Genomic DNA, 18,796 nt, shown 5'->3' with positions numbered 1-18,796 from the left:
TATATTTGATTAAATTCTTGAACTTGGAAACAAATCAAAATCTGTTTTTTTGTTTGCAAAAGGAAATACATTACATCAAAGAGAGAGGGAAAGCAAATTGATGAAAGTTTTGATACAGATTTAATGGTATCTAAAAGATGATCATGTAAATTTGGATGAGATGCTACAATTCCTTCATCTTGAATTAAAGCTTTACCTAAATTGAAGTTCAAAGGTTTACCCCACAAATCAGTTACTTTACCAACTGCTTATTCCACCAATAAAGTACCAGAAGCATGATACTTTTTACCAAAAACAACACAAGCATCATGATTAGTTTTGTTTTGCTTTATTGATTGATTAAAAAGACAAAAGAACTTACCCAAATCTTCTCCTTACAATTTAAATCAATTGGTAATCTTCAATAAGCATTTGCATCACCTCTTGCAATCAAACAATATTTAACTTGTGAATCTAATCTGATTGGTTTAGGATTTAATAAATTTAAATGTGATAACATTTTTGAATTTAAGATTTGATTTGAATGATTAGATTCCCAAGATTCACAAAACGTTCCATTTGATTGAAACTGATGAAATTCCATTGAATTCACTTGAATTGGTTTATAAATCAATTCATCATTTAAAGAATTAATTTTTAATAGGCTCCTTTTCCTGGTTCTGCAAAAAATAGTGTTCCTGTGTTTGTACTGTTTGAAGGGTACGGATCCGTTGATAGGTTCGGTGCAATTATAAAACTTAAGGTCACTTTTTTATTGATGGATAATGATAAGAATATCAAATATTGATCTGAACGTAAAAATCCTTTGGTTCCATCGATTGGATCTAAAGTCCAAAACCTTTCTCCATTCCCTCCTTTTTCTTCTTTACAATTCCTTATATTTATGGTTTCTAAAATTTTGGATGGGTTTAGTTTTTTGGGTATACTTTCTTTGTTCCATACTTCTTCATCTGTTTCTAATGAGAATTTAGTAAATAATGTATCGTTTATTAAGTTTTCTATTTTGCTTGAAGTTATGGATTTGGATGAGCTTCGTAATTCTTTGATTTCTTCTTCTCCTATAATCTTATCAATTGGAAAACGTTTTGAAATTAATAAATTGATTGATACTTGTGAACCATAATCTCCAACTTAAAACCCCCAAAAACAAAATAATTAGTATTTCAAGATCGAAAAGGCCCAAAAAATGTTCAAAAACTTAAGTTGTTACTGGACTTTTATCTTCTTTGGTTATGATTTGATCTTGAATTAATTTTTTAAATATTTTTTGAGTTAAGATTGTTGATTTTAATTAAATAAATGTAAATTCGTAAACGCCCCCACCTTCAAACATAATCTCAGCAATCATGCCTCCCCTTAGGGTTAGGCATAAGACCTGAGTCTTCGTTCGAAAGCGAGAGCTTACAAATCCACATCAACCATGCCACCCCTACTGTTTCAGCTACCACTGGTCGTAAAGACGACTTCCTGGTCAGCTGTTGAGGGGCGTGAGGAATCGCTTTCCTACGATCCACGCTGTGAGCTTTATACTCCATTTCCCACCTCCTATTATAAGTCACTCATTGATATTTCGGCTTGGCCTTCACTGCAATTGGCAATCTATTAAGCATTACGAACGTCCAATTCGTCATATTCCATTTTCACCATTACTATATTACTCAAGTCGGCTCTGTTCCAACTCTGCATCACACTTTTACTCTACCGTATAATCTTTCCTTATCACCGTCACTTCCCGTTTCCTATTATATGCCCTCTACGCGTCATCTTCCCTCCCATCTCGGATTGGCATTCTGCCTTATATGTGCTATCACTACAATTATATTTCTCTATACACTATTACTTCCATATGCACAATTTACTCTTTTACGCACTAGGTAAACTTCTTCTTTTCCCTCTCCGTAAAAAATTTTCAAACCAAGTATGCCGCCTTTCTTACAACTGAATCCGGCTACTTCTCATCCATCTTCAAACCTCGCTTCCGCAACAATTACATTCTATCAGTTGCTCTATCTATATTTGACTCATTCTCACGTCGTTTCACCCTTTATTTGTACTACAACCCCTCCACATCTCCATGTGTCAATTTCCATTCCCCACGATACGCTTTCTCTGTATTACTAAAGCTTCATTTCCTCAGATATAATATGCCTGAAAATTATACTGGTACGTCCATCTTCAATGCGATATATCATCTGCGTCCTCCGTAAACCTATCTGAAGTACTCTCATCTTGTAACTATACTTAGTGCTCTCCTCCCTTTTAGACTCTCGCTCTTCGTCGTCTCTCCTTCCAAATCCGTATCTCTTTTCACCCTCTCTCCCTGCACTCACTGCATGACGTCGTTACTACCCCCTCCACCTAATTGTTGACACATCATATAATCTCTCCTCTCTTACTTCACTATTTCATTTTACGTTAATTTAGCGCAATACATACGCATTCAATTTACAGCGCTTATGTCTGATTTCATTTACTTCTTCACCTTGCATAATTTCTTATCTTCATGCTATCCATCCACCCCTTCTGTTAGCCATCTCTTTACGTATCCAGCTTTACATGTTTCTCTTCATATCATCCAACCTCCCATCCATTACGCATTCACTTTTTTTTCTGTTTATATGACCTACCACACATTTCCCAGTCCTAAATTTAGGGCAACCATTATATTGTTCATTTTCTACTCACCTCAAGTCTCTCGTAACTTTCTACATCGGCCCTCTATGCCTACCATACTGACGATCCCTCCAATTTATCCAATGTGTATATCGGCCTTGGCCATATTCCCAACCAATGAACATCTTCGAACGTCTGCCTATCTGTATACTCACGTCCCCTTACACCCTAATCACATTAACTTTGTTCATCGTCTATTATTTCTCGCTTCTCTAAATATGTCATACGTTGACCTCAACCCTCTCCATTATTTAATCTCTTCTTCATCACCTCATATCTTCCCATTTATCACCTGTGCGGATCTTAATTTCTATTTCTTAACCATTTGGCTATCCCTATCATACATATTATCCCAATCCTCAACATTTCTTTCACATATATTTGACCGTACGTATCTTCATTTCCGCCATATCCTATCTCTCAACCTCAAATCTCATCCTCGTCTTACAACTCGCATTATCATCTTTTTCCACTATTAAAATCAAACCCTAGATTATACTCTGAATTCATTCTCCCTACTTCTTTTGATTCCTCATCATCATCGTTTAGTTCCTAACCTCACATCACATCCTATTTTTGCAAATTTTCCATATCCAGTCCGCGTCGATAATGTCCGACTACAAACCTACTCCCTACTCTCCCTCTCGACCGTCTAATGGTAATCAAGCTCGAAAGCGTAATCATCCTTTCATTGTATCAGGAATCTTCGATATATCAGTCAAAGTACGTCTATATGTACATTTCCTTGACCAGCTATGAATCTGACCATTTATCGGGAATATAGGTCGAACCTGATGGTAGCGGTCAATACGGGAGTTGCACTTGTCAAACTACTATTTCTACCCTCAACGACGAGTCACCCGATATTGTCGAGTGGGTCATCAATGCCACTGCCTATGTAGGCCCAGACAATCAGCTTGAAGCTGGCAATTGTTATTACCTCAAGGGACGTCTACTAGCCTTCAACACTCAAGCGACACAATCATTCTATTTTGAACCAGATCACCATGTCTTCGTCAACACCTCTGATGGGCTCCCTGGAGGTCTTGCTAATACAGTCTCGGTCACTGGAGTCGGCCTAATCCTATCTCGATCTGTCGAGACTGTCAGCCCCGGAAAAGATAACGTCACCATTGTTGTTAAACATAGCGACTATAATCCTTTAGTAAGTCATTGTGTCCATGTTCTAACTTATCCCTTTACTGATTCAATTCTCCAGAATCGCGCCCAGGAAAGCTTCGAAGTGCAATACCGCTGCAACTGGTCCAAGCTCATGGAAAAGTTACAAATTTTGTTAGTTCCTACGCGCAAGGTTGCCATCACGGGCAATATCACTGGTTGGATTCCATCATCACATACATGGGTCGTCAACGTCCGTTTTTCCTTTCTATTAAGTTCCGTTATCAAAATTGGCATGATTATACTTTCACTTATCTCCTGCATTATAAACTGTTCACATTAGATCACCGGAGTCAACATAATGACCGGTCCCGAGAACAATTACAATTCTTCTGGACCTCTCCCGACACCTTCTTTGACCACGCCTGGTGGACGTAGCCGAGGTAAAATGTAAGCTCACCAACGTTCAATTCCAAATTCAATCTCTACTGATTTGCTTGCAGTGCTTTTACTGGTAATTCCACCAATGGGATTGAGCCTCATGCTCAACCTATCGATGGACCACAGGACTCCAGTCAGCCCTCTTCTCCGTCGAAGGGTAAAGGTAAAGCGCCAGCTAGGCCTCGTACCTCCCCTCTTAAGGCTGCTCAACCTTCGCCCGTGGCGTCTTCTTCGAAGACTAAGACTAGCATCGCCTCAAAAGCTAAACCTACCCGCTCTCCAGCTAAGCGCATGAGGGTGGTACCAGAAGAAATCAACGACGACGCCGACAAAGAGGAATGCGATGAACTCGACATGATGTAAACCTTTATTACATACTAGAAAATTTGTGGTTTCCCCTGTCAAGCTCGTATTTCTGCTTGTACTTCCACGTTCCATTGGCCTCAAATTCCATGACATCATTTTTATTTCCGTTTTGTGAAGGCGTATCCATCCTAATAAATCTCACTGTTGCCGAAGCTCAGTCTACATTTAATACTCCATGTTCCGTTGTCCTCCAATTCTCTGCCTTCATCCTTTATCTCCGTCTTGTGAAGACATATCCATACATTGGAATTTCACTGTTCAAGAAGCTCCTACATTTAATATCAACATCTATATGTAAACCTGTCCATCCCACTGATCCATATCGGGTAAAATATTGCTTTAATAAGGTTCCCATTTCACACATGGATGAGCATTTCCGTGTTTGTCTTTCAATTCATAGCGTCACATTACCATTTCCTTAATTGTCGGTATTATCGTATCAACTAAGTCATCATCCAGATTTGACTATCACTCTCTGTCATCATTCAGAAGTCAAGCCTTGCCATAATCATGCCTCGATTACTTATTGAGTCACTCTTCGTAATCAATTATTCCTCTATATCAGATGCGCATACGCCTGATGAGTTCTAAACCTGTTTTGCCTGCACCAGAAGACCCCATGCCGGACTCCGCTCTTTTTCTACATTCAACCTACCATGTATTCTATTGATGTTTGTGTAAGCGTCATTCTTTAATCTCAACACGGCGGTCCTTATAGATCGTCCGGCAGTCCAAAACACAATCAATCAAGTTCTACCTAAATTAATATTTGTATCTGCCCCTCGGTTCATATCTCACCTATCCTAAAAGTATGTTGCTACACGGAACTAAGTTATACTCTTCATAAATTATGTCAGACGCTACCGTATCCTTACATATTGTCCTTCCCAAAATCTGCATCCTGGCACTACATTCTTCAGCAAAACTACGCACTCTTGCTCCGTCTTCGACAATGGCATTTGCCATATCCATAAACCTCATTCGGTGACAACTCCCCTCCATCTGCCTTTATACTTATTCACGGTCAATTATTTTGCCTCCATAATAATTGCCTATGCAATCTTGACCTATCCTTATCCGTAAATAAGTTGAAACTTTTCCAATGGCCACTACCATGACGCTGCGTCCCTTTCTAAATTCGGTAGAACATCAGTCTCCGCACAATCCATCCTGAATTAGCAACTTACAACTCGCATGTCTTTACTATTTAAGTCCTCCCATATAACCCTCCATATCCCTTCTTCATTAATTATCCCTGTCAATCCAGCTCTTGACATTCCCATCCAGTTGATCTCAAAACCATCGGTTTCGTTAAAGTTAGTCCTAAAATTGCTCTTACTTACACGATTCAATGTTTTATTCAGGCTCCATGTCCTTGTACGTTCTGCCCAAACAGCCTCCTATCACCGGTACATCTCTCACAATGCCGCCACTCAAGCACCTTTCGACTTCTATGGTCCGTGGTTTTGGGTTGGTGCGTTGGGCCGATCTCAGTTTGAAAACTCACGCTGTTCCTGACTGGATGATTGCTCAGTACATTGTGATGTACATCGAAGGTAAGCTTATGTCTTTATGTTAAAAATTTTACACATGACTGATTCCTCGAAATATGTAGAATCTCAGGCATTACCTATGCCTAAACAACAAGATAGAATTATTACTTTAGATGATTGGGAGACTCCCGTGTATCTAAACATTGCACTTCCACTTGACGGGGACCCTGAAGTTGTCATCGTCGAGAACTAATTTATCCTCGTATCACATCTGTAATTACCCTTCAGTCCTCTTTTAGGATGCTTATGTAGAAAATTTTGCTTTATCGTACCTCCTGTGTTCCGTGCATGGTAATATTTATCTTCCAGTTAAATGAATGCACTCCTCATAATTATTTCTTAATAAGTCAATTGGAATAAATTTATTGAAATTGTCAATATCTGATCTACGCATAGGACCATACCAATGATTGTGACTTTCTCCCCCTCACTCATTTTGTATGATCTGATCATATTCCTGTCAGTCATCATCTTATTTTTCGTATGCAATCCTCATTGACAATTGTCAAGAAATATCAGATGTTAACCTTATACGTCCCCATTCCCCATTATCGCTTTCACAATTTTATCAATTAAGTTACCCTTCTCAACTAGTCTGTCTTCATAGCCTACAAATCAGATCAAGCTATCATTTACGCAGGCCTAACATGTCAAGCAGTGTAGGCCTTGCGGTTCGTAATCCATCCGAAAACGCGGAGATCAGTATCCTCCGTCGATTTCCGCGTCAAATCCCTCATTACCTCGGCCCTCAAGATCATGTCTGCCAGCATTGCGGAGCGTTCAGATGGGGCCAAGAAAGAACTCAACAGAACATCAAAGATAAGAAGGAGGTCTATACTAATTGTTGTCAAAAAGGCGATGTTAAGCTACCTATCGCCGACTTCGACGGTGATCCTATTCCGGACTATCTCCGCCATCTACTCATTGCCAATGACGCTGGTAAGTTCTCATCTGAAGCTTAAATGGATATCATGTACTGATTGTTTCCGCAGAGTCTAAAGAGTTTCAAAAATACATTATCAGACACAACAATGCCATAGCTTTTGCGTCCATGTGTGTCGACTTCGATGGAAGCATTACCGGACCCCACAGAAGCCATACATTTCGAATGGCCGGTGAATTGAAGCACCTTATTGGCTCTATGTATCCCGACAACCTCAATCGCCCCGTGTTCGCACAAATATTCTTTCTCGGTGATGGTGGTCAGGACGAACTCAATAAACGCATGAATTGGCATACGAAAATCAACGACGCCGGCCAGCGTCAAGAGATGATCAAGCGACGCACTCTCCGTAAATTGCAAGACCTCATGAACGATGTTAACATATATGCTCGTTACTTCAAAATGGCAGCCACAATTTTAACCCCTGGAAGCACGAAGCGCATCATGCTGAAAACTCTTCCCCCTGGACCCAGAGAATCTCGCACCTACAATCGTCCTAACTTCGAAGAAGTCGCCGCGTTGGTGGAGGAAGGTCAACCGATCAATGATCAACCTAGGCAATTCATTATGCATACTCACGGCAGCGCACTCAAACCAATGACTGATCTCCATACATCATATTTCTCTCTACGCTATCCCTTACTCATGCCTTACGGTTCTCAATCGTGGGACAAGAATTACGTTTCACCAACAGCTGGGACTAATCCTGGCCGTAAGTTGTGCCTCTCTCTCTACCAAAGTTGGCAATAACTGATCCTGATTTATGGTCTTGATTAGGCACTCGAGAGTATTACACTGTCACCAGTCTCGAATGGGGAGCCTATCTACTCTTCGAGCGTGATACTCATTTTCTGCCATACCTTCATGCTCGCCGACTCACCCAACACTTTGTTGTCAACCTCTATCTATGTGTAGAGAAAGACCGGATGCGTTTCTATAAAAACAATCAGAGGAAAATCAAAGCAGACTTATACAAAGGTATCACTGAAGCTTTCGACCGTAATGACAACCCCACTGGTCGTCAATTCATCCTCCCTTCAACATTTAAAGCAGGTCCTCGTCACATGAATGAGTTATACCATGACGCCATGGCGTTAGTCAGGAAGTTCGGGCCACCCAGTCTCTTCATTACTATGACCACTAATTCAAACTGGCGCAAGATTCAAGAGAATTTGGAATACGGAGAAACCTGGGAGGATCGCCCTGATTTAGTGGCCCGTGTGTGGGGCCTGAAGCTCGCAAAATTACTGGATGAGGTTGTGAAGAAGCGAAGACTTGGTGTTGTGGTTTCAGACTTGATGGTTGCCGAGTTTCAGAAGAGGGGACTTCCGCATGCTCACATCTTGCTAATTCTTGAAGAAAGCTCACGCCCTTCAACTCAGGCCGACATCGATCTGCTTGTGTCTGCCACTATACCCAATCCTATTTCCGAACCTAAACTACATCGACTTGTCACCGACTCAATGCTCCATGGGCCTTGCCGCGAGCATATGGCTTGTTATGTAGATGGCCGTTGCAGGCTGAATTACCCTAAACCCTTTGCTGAAGAATCTACTTTATCAAACGAGTCATTTCACACCTACCGTCGACCCAACGATGGTACTTCTGCACGTAAGGGAAATATAACATATCACAATGGTCACGTTGTTCCTTATAATAGGTATCTATTATTGTTAATGGAATGTCACATAAACGTTGAAATTCCAGTGGGAACAAAACCTATCCGTTATCTTTATAAGTATCTCACTAAAGGTAGTGATAAGACAAGGGTTCATTTCGAAGCTGAACAAGATGATGTCCCCGAAGGAAGTAAGTATTGTTATCATTTCCGCTTCCTCATATTATCGCTCACTAACATATGGCGATAAACACCCCACTTAATTTTCAGCTGTCAAAGTTCACAATGAAATCAAAGATTTCGTTACATATCGACACATCAGCGCTCCTGAGTGTAAGTTCGCCTACATTCTGTTTATCATTCTTTCATCATACTAATCGATTTCTATACCGATAGCTGTGATGCGTCTTCTCAAGTTGAAAATGAACTCCCACTCACCTTCGGTGCTGGCTTTGCAAGTTCACCTTCAAGACGAACAATTGGTCTACTTTAGTGACGAAGACGAAGCTCAGCATAGACTTCGGGTTAACGCACCGCCTACGTCTACCCTGATTCAATACTTTTGACTCTGTCGCTTGAGTATCTACAACGTCAAATTGAATGTATATGCTAGGGACTGCCTCTATGTCGACCTACCCCAGTATTTCCGGTATCACAAAGGTCGATTTCATCCTCGCAAAAGTGACAAATTGAAATGCATTGGTCGCATTCATTATGTCAAACCGAACGACGGAGAACGATACTTTCTGCGCATGTTGCTCTGCACGGTAAAAGGGCCTCAATCATTTACTCACCTCCGGACAGTAGAAGGACATGTTTGTCCTACATTTCGGGAAGCAGCCGACAGACTTGGCCTACTTGAATCTGATCTCCACCATGTTAAAGCCATGGAAGAGGCGTCTTTGTGGGCTACATCTCATCAACTCCGACTATTATTTGCTCTCAGTCTGGTATATGGTGGAGTTACGTCACCTGATGCCCTTTGGGCCCAATTTTGTAATGATATGTCTGAAGACTGTGAACGAAAGTTACTGCGCCTGGGCTACGAAGAACCAATTGGTGCAGAATTGGGCGCAGCCTATGCCCTCAAGCTTCTTCGGGATTTAATAGACAATATGGGTGTCACACCTAAAAGTTGTGGCTTATCACCTTCATTACTACGTTCAGCTCAGGCATTGGTCGATTTCGAGGCGGCCCATTCCGCACTATCCAATGGACCTACGCCGGAGATTAGCGCCGATATTTTCAACCAGCAAGAGCCTACTCTGAACGTTGATCAAGCAAAACTATTGAATTACGTTCGTTCTAATTTTCAGGACGGACGTCAGACTATTTGCTTCTTGGATGGACCAGGTGGCACAGGCAAAACATACACATTAAATACTATCTTACACTATTTTCATGCCTATGAACCTTGTCCGCTAGCTGTCTCCTCATTGGGTGTGTCAGCTATATTACTATTGAATGGATCCACCGCGCATTCCGCATTCAAACTTCCACTCGATATCGATGAAGACTCAACTTGTAATCTAAACGGGCAAGACAAATGTAGTAAGGCAATCTTGCAGGCTTCAATTATCATTTGGGATGAGATATCCATGCAACATAAACATCATATTGACGCTGTCGACCGAAGTTTAAGACACATCTGTCGTAATGAAAATCCCTTCGGCGGTAAAAGTATAATCTTTGCAGGAGATTTCAGACAAATTCTTCCTATTGTTCCCAATGGATCTCTCGCGGATCAAAAAAACGCCTCTTTTAAGGGCTCTGAATTATGGTCCTTAGTTCATCCCTTCAAGCTAACCATTAACCTACGACTTCGAGATGCGGATGGAACTGTTTCAGAGGCTTTAGGAGATTATGCAGATTGGTTATTACGTTTAGGGAATGGTTCTCTTCAAAGTTCAAATCGAAGTCTGATTGACCTGACTCATATGCAAGTCGATATCCTGCCACCATTCACTCCAATACCCAAAAAACTGCTCTCTTGGGTATATGATGATTTTTCTCATATGATTTACACTAGACATTGGGGTAACATCAGCAAATATTATCGTTCCCGCTCTCTGATTACTCCCCTTAATAATACGGTGGACGAAATTAACAACACAATGTTGAATAAAATCCCTGGTGATCCCTTTGTATCCATCTCTCTCGACGAACCTGATCTCGATTTTCACGATCCTATCACTCCAGAGATGTGCAATGCCATCGATTTTCAAGGTTTCTCCGAACATCGGTTGCATTTAAAGGTTGGAATGCCGGTGATGTTGATACGGAATTTAAGCTTAGCTTCCGGGTTGTGCAACGGTACTCGTCTTTTAGTAATCAGCGTTACGACTAGAGTCTTACAATGTAAGATCATAACAGGACCTAAGGCTGGTACTATGCTCGCCATGCCTAGGATGAAGATGGTCCATCGTGGTACTGTCGAGCAGCCCATCCCTTTCACCCGTAGGCAGTTTCCGGTGGCGGCAGCGTTCTGTCTCACTATCAACAAGTCTCAAGGTCAAACACTCGATAAGGTGGGGGTTTTCTTATCTACACCGGTCTTTTCTCACGGTCAGCTTTATGTCGCACTGTCTCGATGTAAAGATATGAATAATCTACGTGTAGCGCTTGCAACTGCGTCCAACACTGCTACTACCCCTAACGTCGTATATCGGCAAATTTTGCGTAACTAATCATTCAAATGGAAAGGTACGCGCATTCATCTTAATTATACGAGGTGTCTATCTACATTTATTTATGCAAGTCTCTAACCTATCCTCCGCTTATAGGACCCTTCTATCCCATTATAAACCCACTCTGTCTCATAAATTTCATGATGTGACTCTATGAATAGGTTTGGTTAAGACTGTCCAACTTTATACTTATTGCTTTGTTACGATACATGCCCTCAGCGTTAATTTTAACTATATGCTTCATTTCATGATAAAGATAGCTTTGTGTCCAAATAAATTTCACTGGAACTACGTCCACAATATTTGTAAACTTTTTCCTAACCTCTGACTGAATAGCAGCCTTCAGTCAAACGCAGGAATCAAAAGCTAAATTCATAGACGTGCCAAAGACCAATCTGGGCAGTTGCGTTTTAAGGCTTTCTTAATCCCATTACCCTTTGTGCCATGAAAATGCCGCACATTTTCATAACACTATTAGTCTCACGTGGTCATGAGATGTGCGTACACTAGGCTCAACGTGACTCAACTTCAAGTATACGCCGTTGTGCGATGATGCATGGGTTCATAGTATCTTAAAAGTTCACGTTGTTCACTTGTACAATCTAGATAATCACAAATCCTGCTCATGGAATAATAAGATAGAGATGGTCAAACATTGATAACGTCTTAATAGTGTAAACAATAAGGCATGATATGGGTAAATTTATCACAAAATAAATTGACGCTTTTAGCTATAACTCCACATCGTTTATGCTCTTGACTTTGTGGGCAACGGCTGATACCTCCCTCTTCTACTTAAGCCTCGCATTTTCCTGCGACAATGATATCATACATCTACAGACTCTAATAAGCATACATATCTCCTATGTTCTCGAAGTCAGATTTAAGCAAAATTACAAAACTTACCCTAATTTTCCACACTTTCATCAATGGATCATGCCCTACGATATGGCCGTTGATTAAGACTTGATTACCCGGAATGGCCCATAGGCTAGGCTTTAGCATTGACTCTAAACCTGGTTGGACGTATTGCACTAAAAACGAGACAGAACAGTTGTTCTAAGTGGAAGCATGATTTTGTGAAATATGTCAATAACTTTGCGAATTATTTGAGTAGATAGACATGAAACCTACCACTCGGTCATAGTCAGTATGCTTAATCAATATAATAGTTGCGTTTAAAAAGTCGTTTGGATCTTCACGGATAATCTTAACAACAATTCCTAGACCGGAAGTATGTACTTTGTTGATCATATCAGACTCTAAGTGGACCGGAGTTCGACATATTAAGGAATGAGAATTATCATAAAAAAATAAAGCAGGACTTTGACTGTTATAACCTAATAATCTTCCACTCAAAGAGTAGGTTCCGTCAATCTTTATTGCACTCTCATTGACATGATCAGTGAATCCCTTGATAGCATGTTGGATGATGTTGCCATCTTTATCTTCGGTTATAATAAGCCCGTGGAAGAACTTTGATACTTCTTTCGCAGAGGGTTTTGGCTGGGCCTACAAATTTAAAAATTTACTCAGATGGAAAGTAAGTATTATGCTCAACTTTCACTAACCTCTGCAATTATTTCAAACACGTGATTGATGATCAGCGTATGTTGATGTTCTTCTGGGCGTGTCATGTTGGCGTCAATATATTCAATAACTTGAGCGTCGTATTTCGAACACATGGCTTCCGTCTCCATAATTAAGTTTAAGTATCAGAAGCTATATGAGCAGAAATTTATAAGGGAATTGGGAGTTTGAATGATTATTGTTGTTCACTCTTGGAAGTCAAGTTAATCAATATAACTGATGGTGTCTCTGATTGTTGATTGTCCTACGATCATTACCTATGATTAGTATCCGGCTCTAACGTGCTTCAATGGTCTGCCGTTCGCGAAAATAGCCTGTACTATCTAGGCCCTCAGTCTGATGATGGTACAGATCCTTGCTTCGGTGCTCAGTCAACACTGACAGTGGAGATGATGGTCACTTTTGCTACGGTACGCGTCAACTTTAATCATTTGTCAGTAGCGTTTCTCCCTGACTGATGATTATTTCGACTAACTATAGTAATTGTAATGTTTTGTGTCAATTGGGGCTCTACTGACGTGGTAGCTGACGCAGGTTATGTAAGCAAGAACTATGGCACCTCCGTGGATATGTCTACATTGTCCACCCTTAGGCGCGATCCAATTCTCAACATATGGCCGCGAAGTATAATCTAGGGTCGTTGCTATGAAGTCATCCCTCAAGTTAACATAACATTTCAATTTATGGACTAACAATTCTCAGTTTTCTATTTATCTTGCATCCCCATAATACTACTAATTTGATTGACTTGAGTCCCTGCGTTTCATAATGCGTAGGTGTTGAATTATGCAATATTCGAGACCTCCACCTCTGTGTACGGTCCGTGAATTAACGCTGATAATAAACTAGCAAAATGAGATCGATCATATTTCCCACTCAAACTGACATTATCATCATCATCATGTCGGATCAATTCTCATCCATCAACTCTGCACTCAGGAACCCCAAGTTTCTCAATATTTTGTACTCAAAGTCTGACCAAGGTATGTCATCAATGCAAATGAATCATTCACTTATTTGTAGCTAACTTGAGTTATCCCGATTAGATATTTCAGATTTACTCGTATTACTGTATAAAAATGGGCAATATGCTAATGTGGAGCAATTTGGAAACGTAGTCTACCAATTTTATAACCAAGGCACCCTGGACGCTTATTGTACCTTGTCGTTGTTGGAATTTGTTTACGTTCCATTTTTTATTCCCAGTAAGTAAAAAACAATTATGCTCTATCTCTCAATGTTTTCCTGAAGATTTGTATGTCATTTAGGTTATGATCAATTATTGATAATGGAGTATCAGAAACGCGGAGTTCCCCATGCGCACTCAACCAACGTTATTATAAAAGATGAAGCTAGAATCAGCCTTAAGGATTTACAAGGGCTCACGAGTGTTTGAAATTGATGAGGTCTGTTTGATGGGACTATCGCATTCAAGAAAAAAATTAACTCTGCTTTCTTACCCTTTATTACTCCTCAGTCTTTTAAGGTGTGATCATGTCAAGCGTTAATGTTTTAGTACATAGATACATTTAAGTACTGAAGACACTTGTGCAACTGCGATTGTAAGGTCAATCCTATTACCTATTGTTAGCTCAGAGCAATACCTTTTTTTATTGATACTCTGTCATAGACCATGTTCAGTGTATGCTACATAAGCTTATAGCGTAATTGTATGATGATCGAAATCCAAGTTCTCAATTTGACACATCGAGTTCAACATATTGTGTAAATATTTTTGTTACGGATAAGGCTTTTCACACTATCTGCCGAATGGCTGCCTTGATGTCTGAATAATGGTCAACTCTCATATCCGGCTCCAGTTATCGCTTCAACTAGCATAAGCTACGTTAATTACTAACAATTTCGTTCTGACTGACAAGACTCAGCTATGCCGTGGACTGATATTTTACATTTTCTACGAACAATAACCGTCGGGTGTCTTCCAACGTGAAGATTATTTCCTTATGGAGAGCTACTAATGGAAATGATTATAGTATGAATTATGAATTATCCAACCGTTCTCAGAATGGAATCCATGCTTTTGACGTTTAAATTGGAAATCTGCCATTTATGTCTAATTGTATATTTTCGACAGTGCTAGGATCTCTGATCACCCTGAAGCTGATACTGTCGCCTATAAAGTCAATGACATACGTCCTGATCTTGAACGTTTATCCCCCCATCTCATCGACTATTCATCATTTCTATTATCTTAATATTTATCTTATATTTCAATTCGAATAGTTCTGCAGATAATCCATCATATTACCATCTGAACTTACAGTGACCATCAATTGTCGGCTCAATTCATATCGTTTACAATTAACTTCGATTTAAACTATACCTGTTGATATTATGCATACCTTTACAACTAAAGGTGTCGTCACGTCAGACTTCGACAATCAACTTCTTCTGAACGAAGTTTACCAGCAATTCAGTAGTTGTACGTAATTAATTTTTATGACTGCCTAGCATCACATACATTCTTCATATTGATGTCTTTCTTTCTTTCACTGTAAACATCATTCAACTTCCCCAATTTGGCAGAGGAAAATGATTAATAGTACAGTTTTTCATAAAAGAATCTAATACTGCACACCTGGGCCATTTCACCCACACTACATATGTGCAGCAAGCTAAGTCAATAGTTGTCTATCATGTACATACAGGTCTGCTCAGTTTTTTGCCCATCAGAATAAATAAATCACATGTTATACCACATGTAACTTTTTCGACTTTGAAATTTTTTTCCCAAAAATTCACTACATATAATTCTGTAGCTGCTCAGGCAATATTGTTGAAGCTATGTCTTAGTAACAGAAAGTGTGTTACATGCAGTTGAGTTGATGAGATCACACCAAAACATTGAGTCAGTGTATGTAGTCAATCTTTTGGAAGCTTTTTTCAATCTGAAAGAAGTTACAGCATGTATTACATATGAATAACTTGTCCTGATGAGCAGATAACTGAGCAGAACTGTATGTACATGATAACCACATATTCACTGAGCCTGCTACACATATGTAGTGTGGGTGTTATGGCTCAGGTGTGGAGTGATAGACCATTTTATGACAAATCATACTCCCAATCATTTTTCCCTGCCCACTTGGGGAACCCGAATAATGTCTGCAGTGTTTAGGTGAAGAGCCATCCTCTCTTTTGATATCCGAGACTGGAGTATGTATCAAAATGCATATGTGGGAAAACCATGCGTTTGTTATACGAGGCGACAGGGACGATAATCGTGAATGTTTGACATTCAAGTTTGATTCGGTTATTGATGAAGCTGATACTACTTGTAAGTTATATCCATCTCTTGTATAGGAAGAGTGATACTGAATCTATCGACCCAGATTATCATGTTAAAGTATTTGCTTGTAACAGCAGAGGTCTGCCCATGGGGAATGGATCAACTTATCGACTCATAAGCCAGAATGTGATTAAATACATTAGTTTGACTCAAGCCATATTACCTGACAATTAGTTCTCGAAAACGAGAAACTCCATGTACCTATTTATATAACACCGTAATCTACTAAGATGTATCTCTACTTTACTTCGTTGAATGAATTGTACGAGGAATACATGTATCATTTACGTGCGGCTTTGGGCAGTTTCCCTCAGTATTCACTTTATGCTCATATTATCTTGAGATAACTCTCATGCGTACACTTTCAGCATAAGGGCGGGCATGCCCGCCTGAGGTCTAGTATTGATGAAATTCCAATTTGTTAAATTTATTTTATTGATTAATCCAGCCGGATATGTACCAGGTTGATGGAAGATTAAGGCAATTGAAGCAGGAGACGAACGTCCTAAATAAAGACAAGATTCTTCGATTGTGGAAGATTTCACATATCAGATTTGGTAACTTCAAGTCAATCATATCAATCAAAACAAGCTCGGTTAGAAAACAAGCTTGGTCAGTGAAACAAGTATCGATATGTCGGTTGTTGGAGGGGTTGTTGAGGTGTTGGGTGTTGGTAATGATTAGAAGGAGTGTCAAGGAGAAAGGCAAGAGATGGAGGTGAGCGAGGTGGAGGTGAGTAAGAGGTCGAGTGTAGGTAATTAGAGGCAAAGGGGGTTGATTGGGGATAAATGAGATTGGGTAGGGCAAAGAAGTTGTCAGGCCGTTTGCTGGGTCTGCGCTGGGATGCCAGAAGCGTTGTGATCGGTCTAGGAGCTGAGGTTGGGTGGCGATGAGGCTGGCGATGTTGTGGTGTTTGATTGGAGGTGGATCAAGTAGGTAGCTGGTAGACGGTGTTGAGGCTGTGGTCGCTGTGGTGGGTTGGTGAGCTATTACTGTTGTGGAAGGGGGGGATCGAATGAGTGGGTCACACCAGGTCACACCTCCGTTGTCTGTAACAGATCTGTCAACATATTGACATATTCTCAACCGGTATTTTGGTACAAAACCAGTTTTAACCCAGGTTTGGTACTTTTGTACTTTTGTCAGACACAACACAAAAAAATATACCAATAAACTCTTGAAGCGCTGTATTTACATGCGTTTTTTTCTTTCTTTCAAAGGCTTGATTATAATGGGCACAACTCTGAGTATGTGGAGGTGTGCCGGCTGATTCCTGAGTACTCATCTATGCTCAAGGAATACTCAATCAAAATTAAGATGAGCATGCTTGAGCAAACTTGAGCAAGATGGAAGTTTTGCATGCTGATCACCTGAACACAACAAAAAATTGTGACATGAAAGGATATTTGGAAATGATTGTTTTTGGAATGAATCTGGAAGTCTTTTCATGCTCACCTCTATGTGAGCTCTTGTTTTGGCCCCTGTGATCATTACATTTATTACACACATGCATAACTCTTGTGTTACTCATGTGATGAGCTTTGTGAAAGGTTATATTACTTCGTGTAATCTCTCGTATTGATCTACATGTACTTACATATGTCATTACACATGTAACTATATGTAATTTCATATGTAATTGGCTCTTGAAACTGAGCCATGATTTGTAAGTATTATTTTTATTATTTTATTATTATATTTCAGCCCTTTGGTACTAGCTATAGGGCTCAGGGCTGACATATGGGCAGTTTGTGACATTCACAATCCCCCACAAAATCACCAAAACTTCTACATGGCCATCAAGAAGTAGGATTTTACCAAAATGATGTTAATCACCTATCCATGTAATTCCATTTGGAACAACTTTCATTGTTACAATATCACGTTAGGCCAAATATTGAGTGAGTTATGCTCATTTTAAGGCATCTGCAGCACCCCAGAACATCATCAAATCCTCTACATGACCATGACCAAGTAGGATTTGACAGAAACTGTGCCATCAAACTATGTATTTGATTTAGTTGTCATCAACTTTTATTATTGAACCATCAAGGATTGGCAAAGACCTGGTAAGTTATGCTCATTTTGAGGGCTCCTCAACTCACCAAAGCCTGCATATGTCCACCAAGAAGTAGTTTTTCACATAAATGGTGTTATTAAACTCTCCTTGTAATTTGACTTCCAACGAGTTTCATTAATGAACTATCAAGGTAGGGCAAAAAGTGAGCAAGTTATGCTCCTTTCAAGGCCATCACAATACTCCTTTCTCAAAATACTCATTTTTACACAATTTTGTACTCAATCTTATTCAAAAGTCTGTGAGTATTCATTGAAAAGTGGGTGTTGGTAGACAATAAGAAACTCTGCAACAACTCAAAATAAATAGATTCATGAACAGAAAAGAAACCCAACCATTGAAGAAGATCAGAAAAGATCAGAATCAGAGAAGATAACCCGAGTAGATAATAACCAGACTGAATAATTGGAAAAAAGAAC

The 18,796-nt window shown here is 39.9% G+C and overlaps 6 protein-coding genes across 6 annotated transcripts; 4 read left to right on the top strand and 2 right to left on the bottom strand.

The window, feature by feature from the left end:
• Positions 1 to 400: 400 nt before the first annotated feature.
• On the bottom strand, positions 401 to 1,686 carry MELLADRAFT_104580 (uncharacterized protein; the record flags this gene model as incomplete). Its single annotated transcript, XM_007407674.1, has 3 exons — positions 401 to 591; positions 690 to 1,130; positions 1,614 to 1,686. The coding sequence occupies 3 exons, from the start codon at positions 1,684 to 1,686 to the stop codon at positions 401 to 403; spliced, it is 705 nt and encodes a 234-aa protein (XP_007407736.1).
• Positions 1,687 to 3,282: 1,596 nt separating this feature from the next.
• On the top strand, positions 3,283 to 4,596 carry MELLADRAFT_104579 (uncharacterized protein; the record flags this gene model as incomplete). The annotated part of the gene is made up of 5 exons (XM_007407896.1): positions 3,283 to 3,396; positions 3,458 to 3,838; positions 3,893 to 4,045; positions 4,136 to 4,242; positions 4,296 to 4,596. The coding sequence occupies 5 exons, from the start codon at positions 3,283 to 3,285 to the stop codon at positions 4,594 to 4,596; spliced, it is 1,056 nt and encodes a 351-aa protein (XP_007407958.1).
• A 1,372-nt stretch (positions 4,597 to 5,968) lies between these two features.
• MELLADRAFT_104578 (uncharacterized protein) lies at positions 5,969 to 6,345 on the top strand (the record flags this gene model as incomplete). The annotated part of the gene is made up of 2 exons (XM_007407897.1): positions 5,969 to 6,155; positions 6,215 to 6,345. The coding sequence occupies 2 exons, from the start codon at positions 5,969 to 5,971 to the stop codon at positions 6,343 to 6,345; spliced, it is 318 nt and encodes a 105-aa protein (XP_007407959.1).
• Positions 6,346 to 6,799: 454 nt separating this feature from the next.
• On the top strand, positions 6,800 to 7,845 carry MELLADRAFT_34736 (uncharacterized protein; the record flags this gene model as incomplete). Its single annotated transcript, XM_007407898.1, has 2 exons — positions 6,800 to 7,091; positions 7,154 to 7,845. 2 exons carry the CDS (start codon positions 6,800 to 6,802, stop codon positions 7,843 to 7,845), a joined length of 984 nt encoding a protein of 327 aa, XP_007407960.1.
• A 3,927-nt stretch (positions 7,846 to 11,772) lies between these two features.
• Positions 11,773 to 13,100, bottom strand: MELLADRAFT_104576 (uncharacterized protein; the record flags this gene model as incomplete). Its single annotated transcript, XM_007407673.1, has 4 exons — positions 11,773 to 11,871; positions 12,307 to 12,459; positions 12,535 to 12,912; positions 12,972 to 13,100. 4 exons carry the CDS (start codon positions 13,098 to 13,100, stop codon positions 11,773 to 11,775), a joined length of 759 nt encoding a protein of 252 aa, XP_007407735.1.
• Positions 13,101 to 13,891: 791 nt separating this feature from the next.
• On the top strand, positions 13,892 to 14,386 carry MELLADRAFT_61504 (uncharacterized protein; the record flags this gene model as incomplete). Its single annotated transcript, XM_007407899.1, has 3 exons — positions 13,892 to 13,973; positions 14,037 to 14,195; positions 14,259 to 14,386. The coding sequence occupies 3 exons, from the start codon at positions 13,892 to 13,894 to the stop codon at positions 14,384 to 14,386; spliced, it is 369 nt and encodes a 122-aa protein (XP_007407961.1).
• Between the last annotated feature and the right edge of the window lie 4,410 nt (positions 14,387 to 18,796).

The sequence above is a fragment of the Melampsora larici-populina genome (genome assembly GCF_000204055.1).
Source record: "Melampsora larici-populina 98AG31 unplaced genomic scaffold MELLAscaffold_10, whole genome shotgun sequence".
NCBI classification, from domain to species: Eukaryota; Fungi; Basidiomycota; class Pucciniomycetes; order Pucciniales; family Melampsoraceae; genus Melampsora; species Melampsora laricis-populina.
Note: the sequence above shows the minus strand (reverse complement) of the source record. Positions and strands in the feature narration are given on the sequence as shown.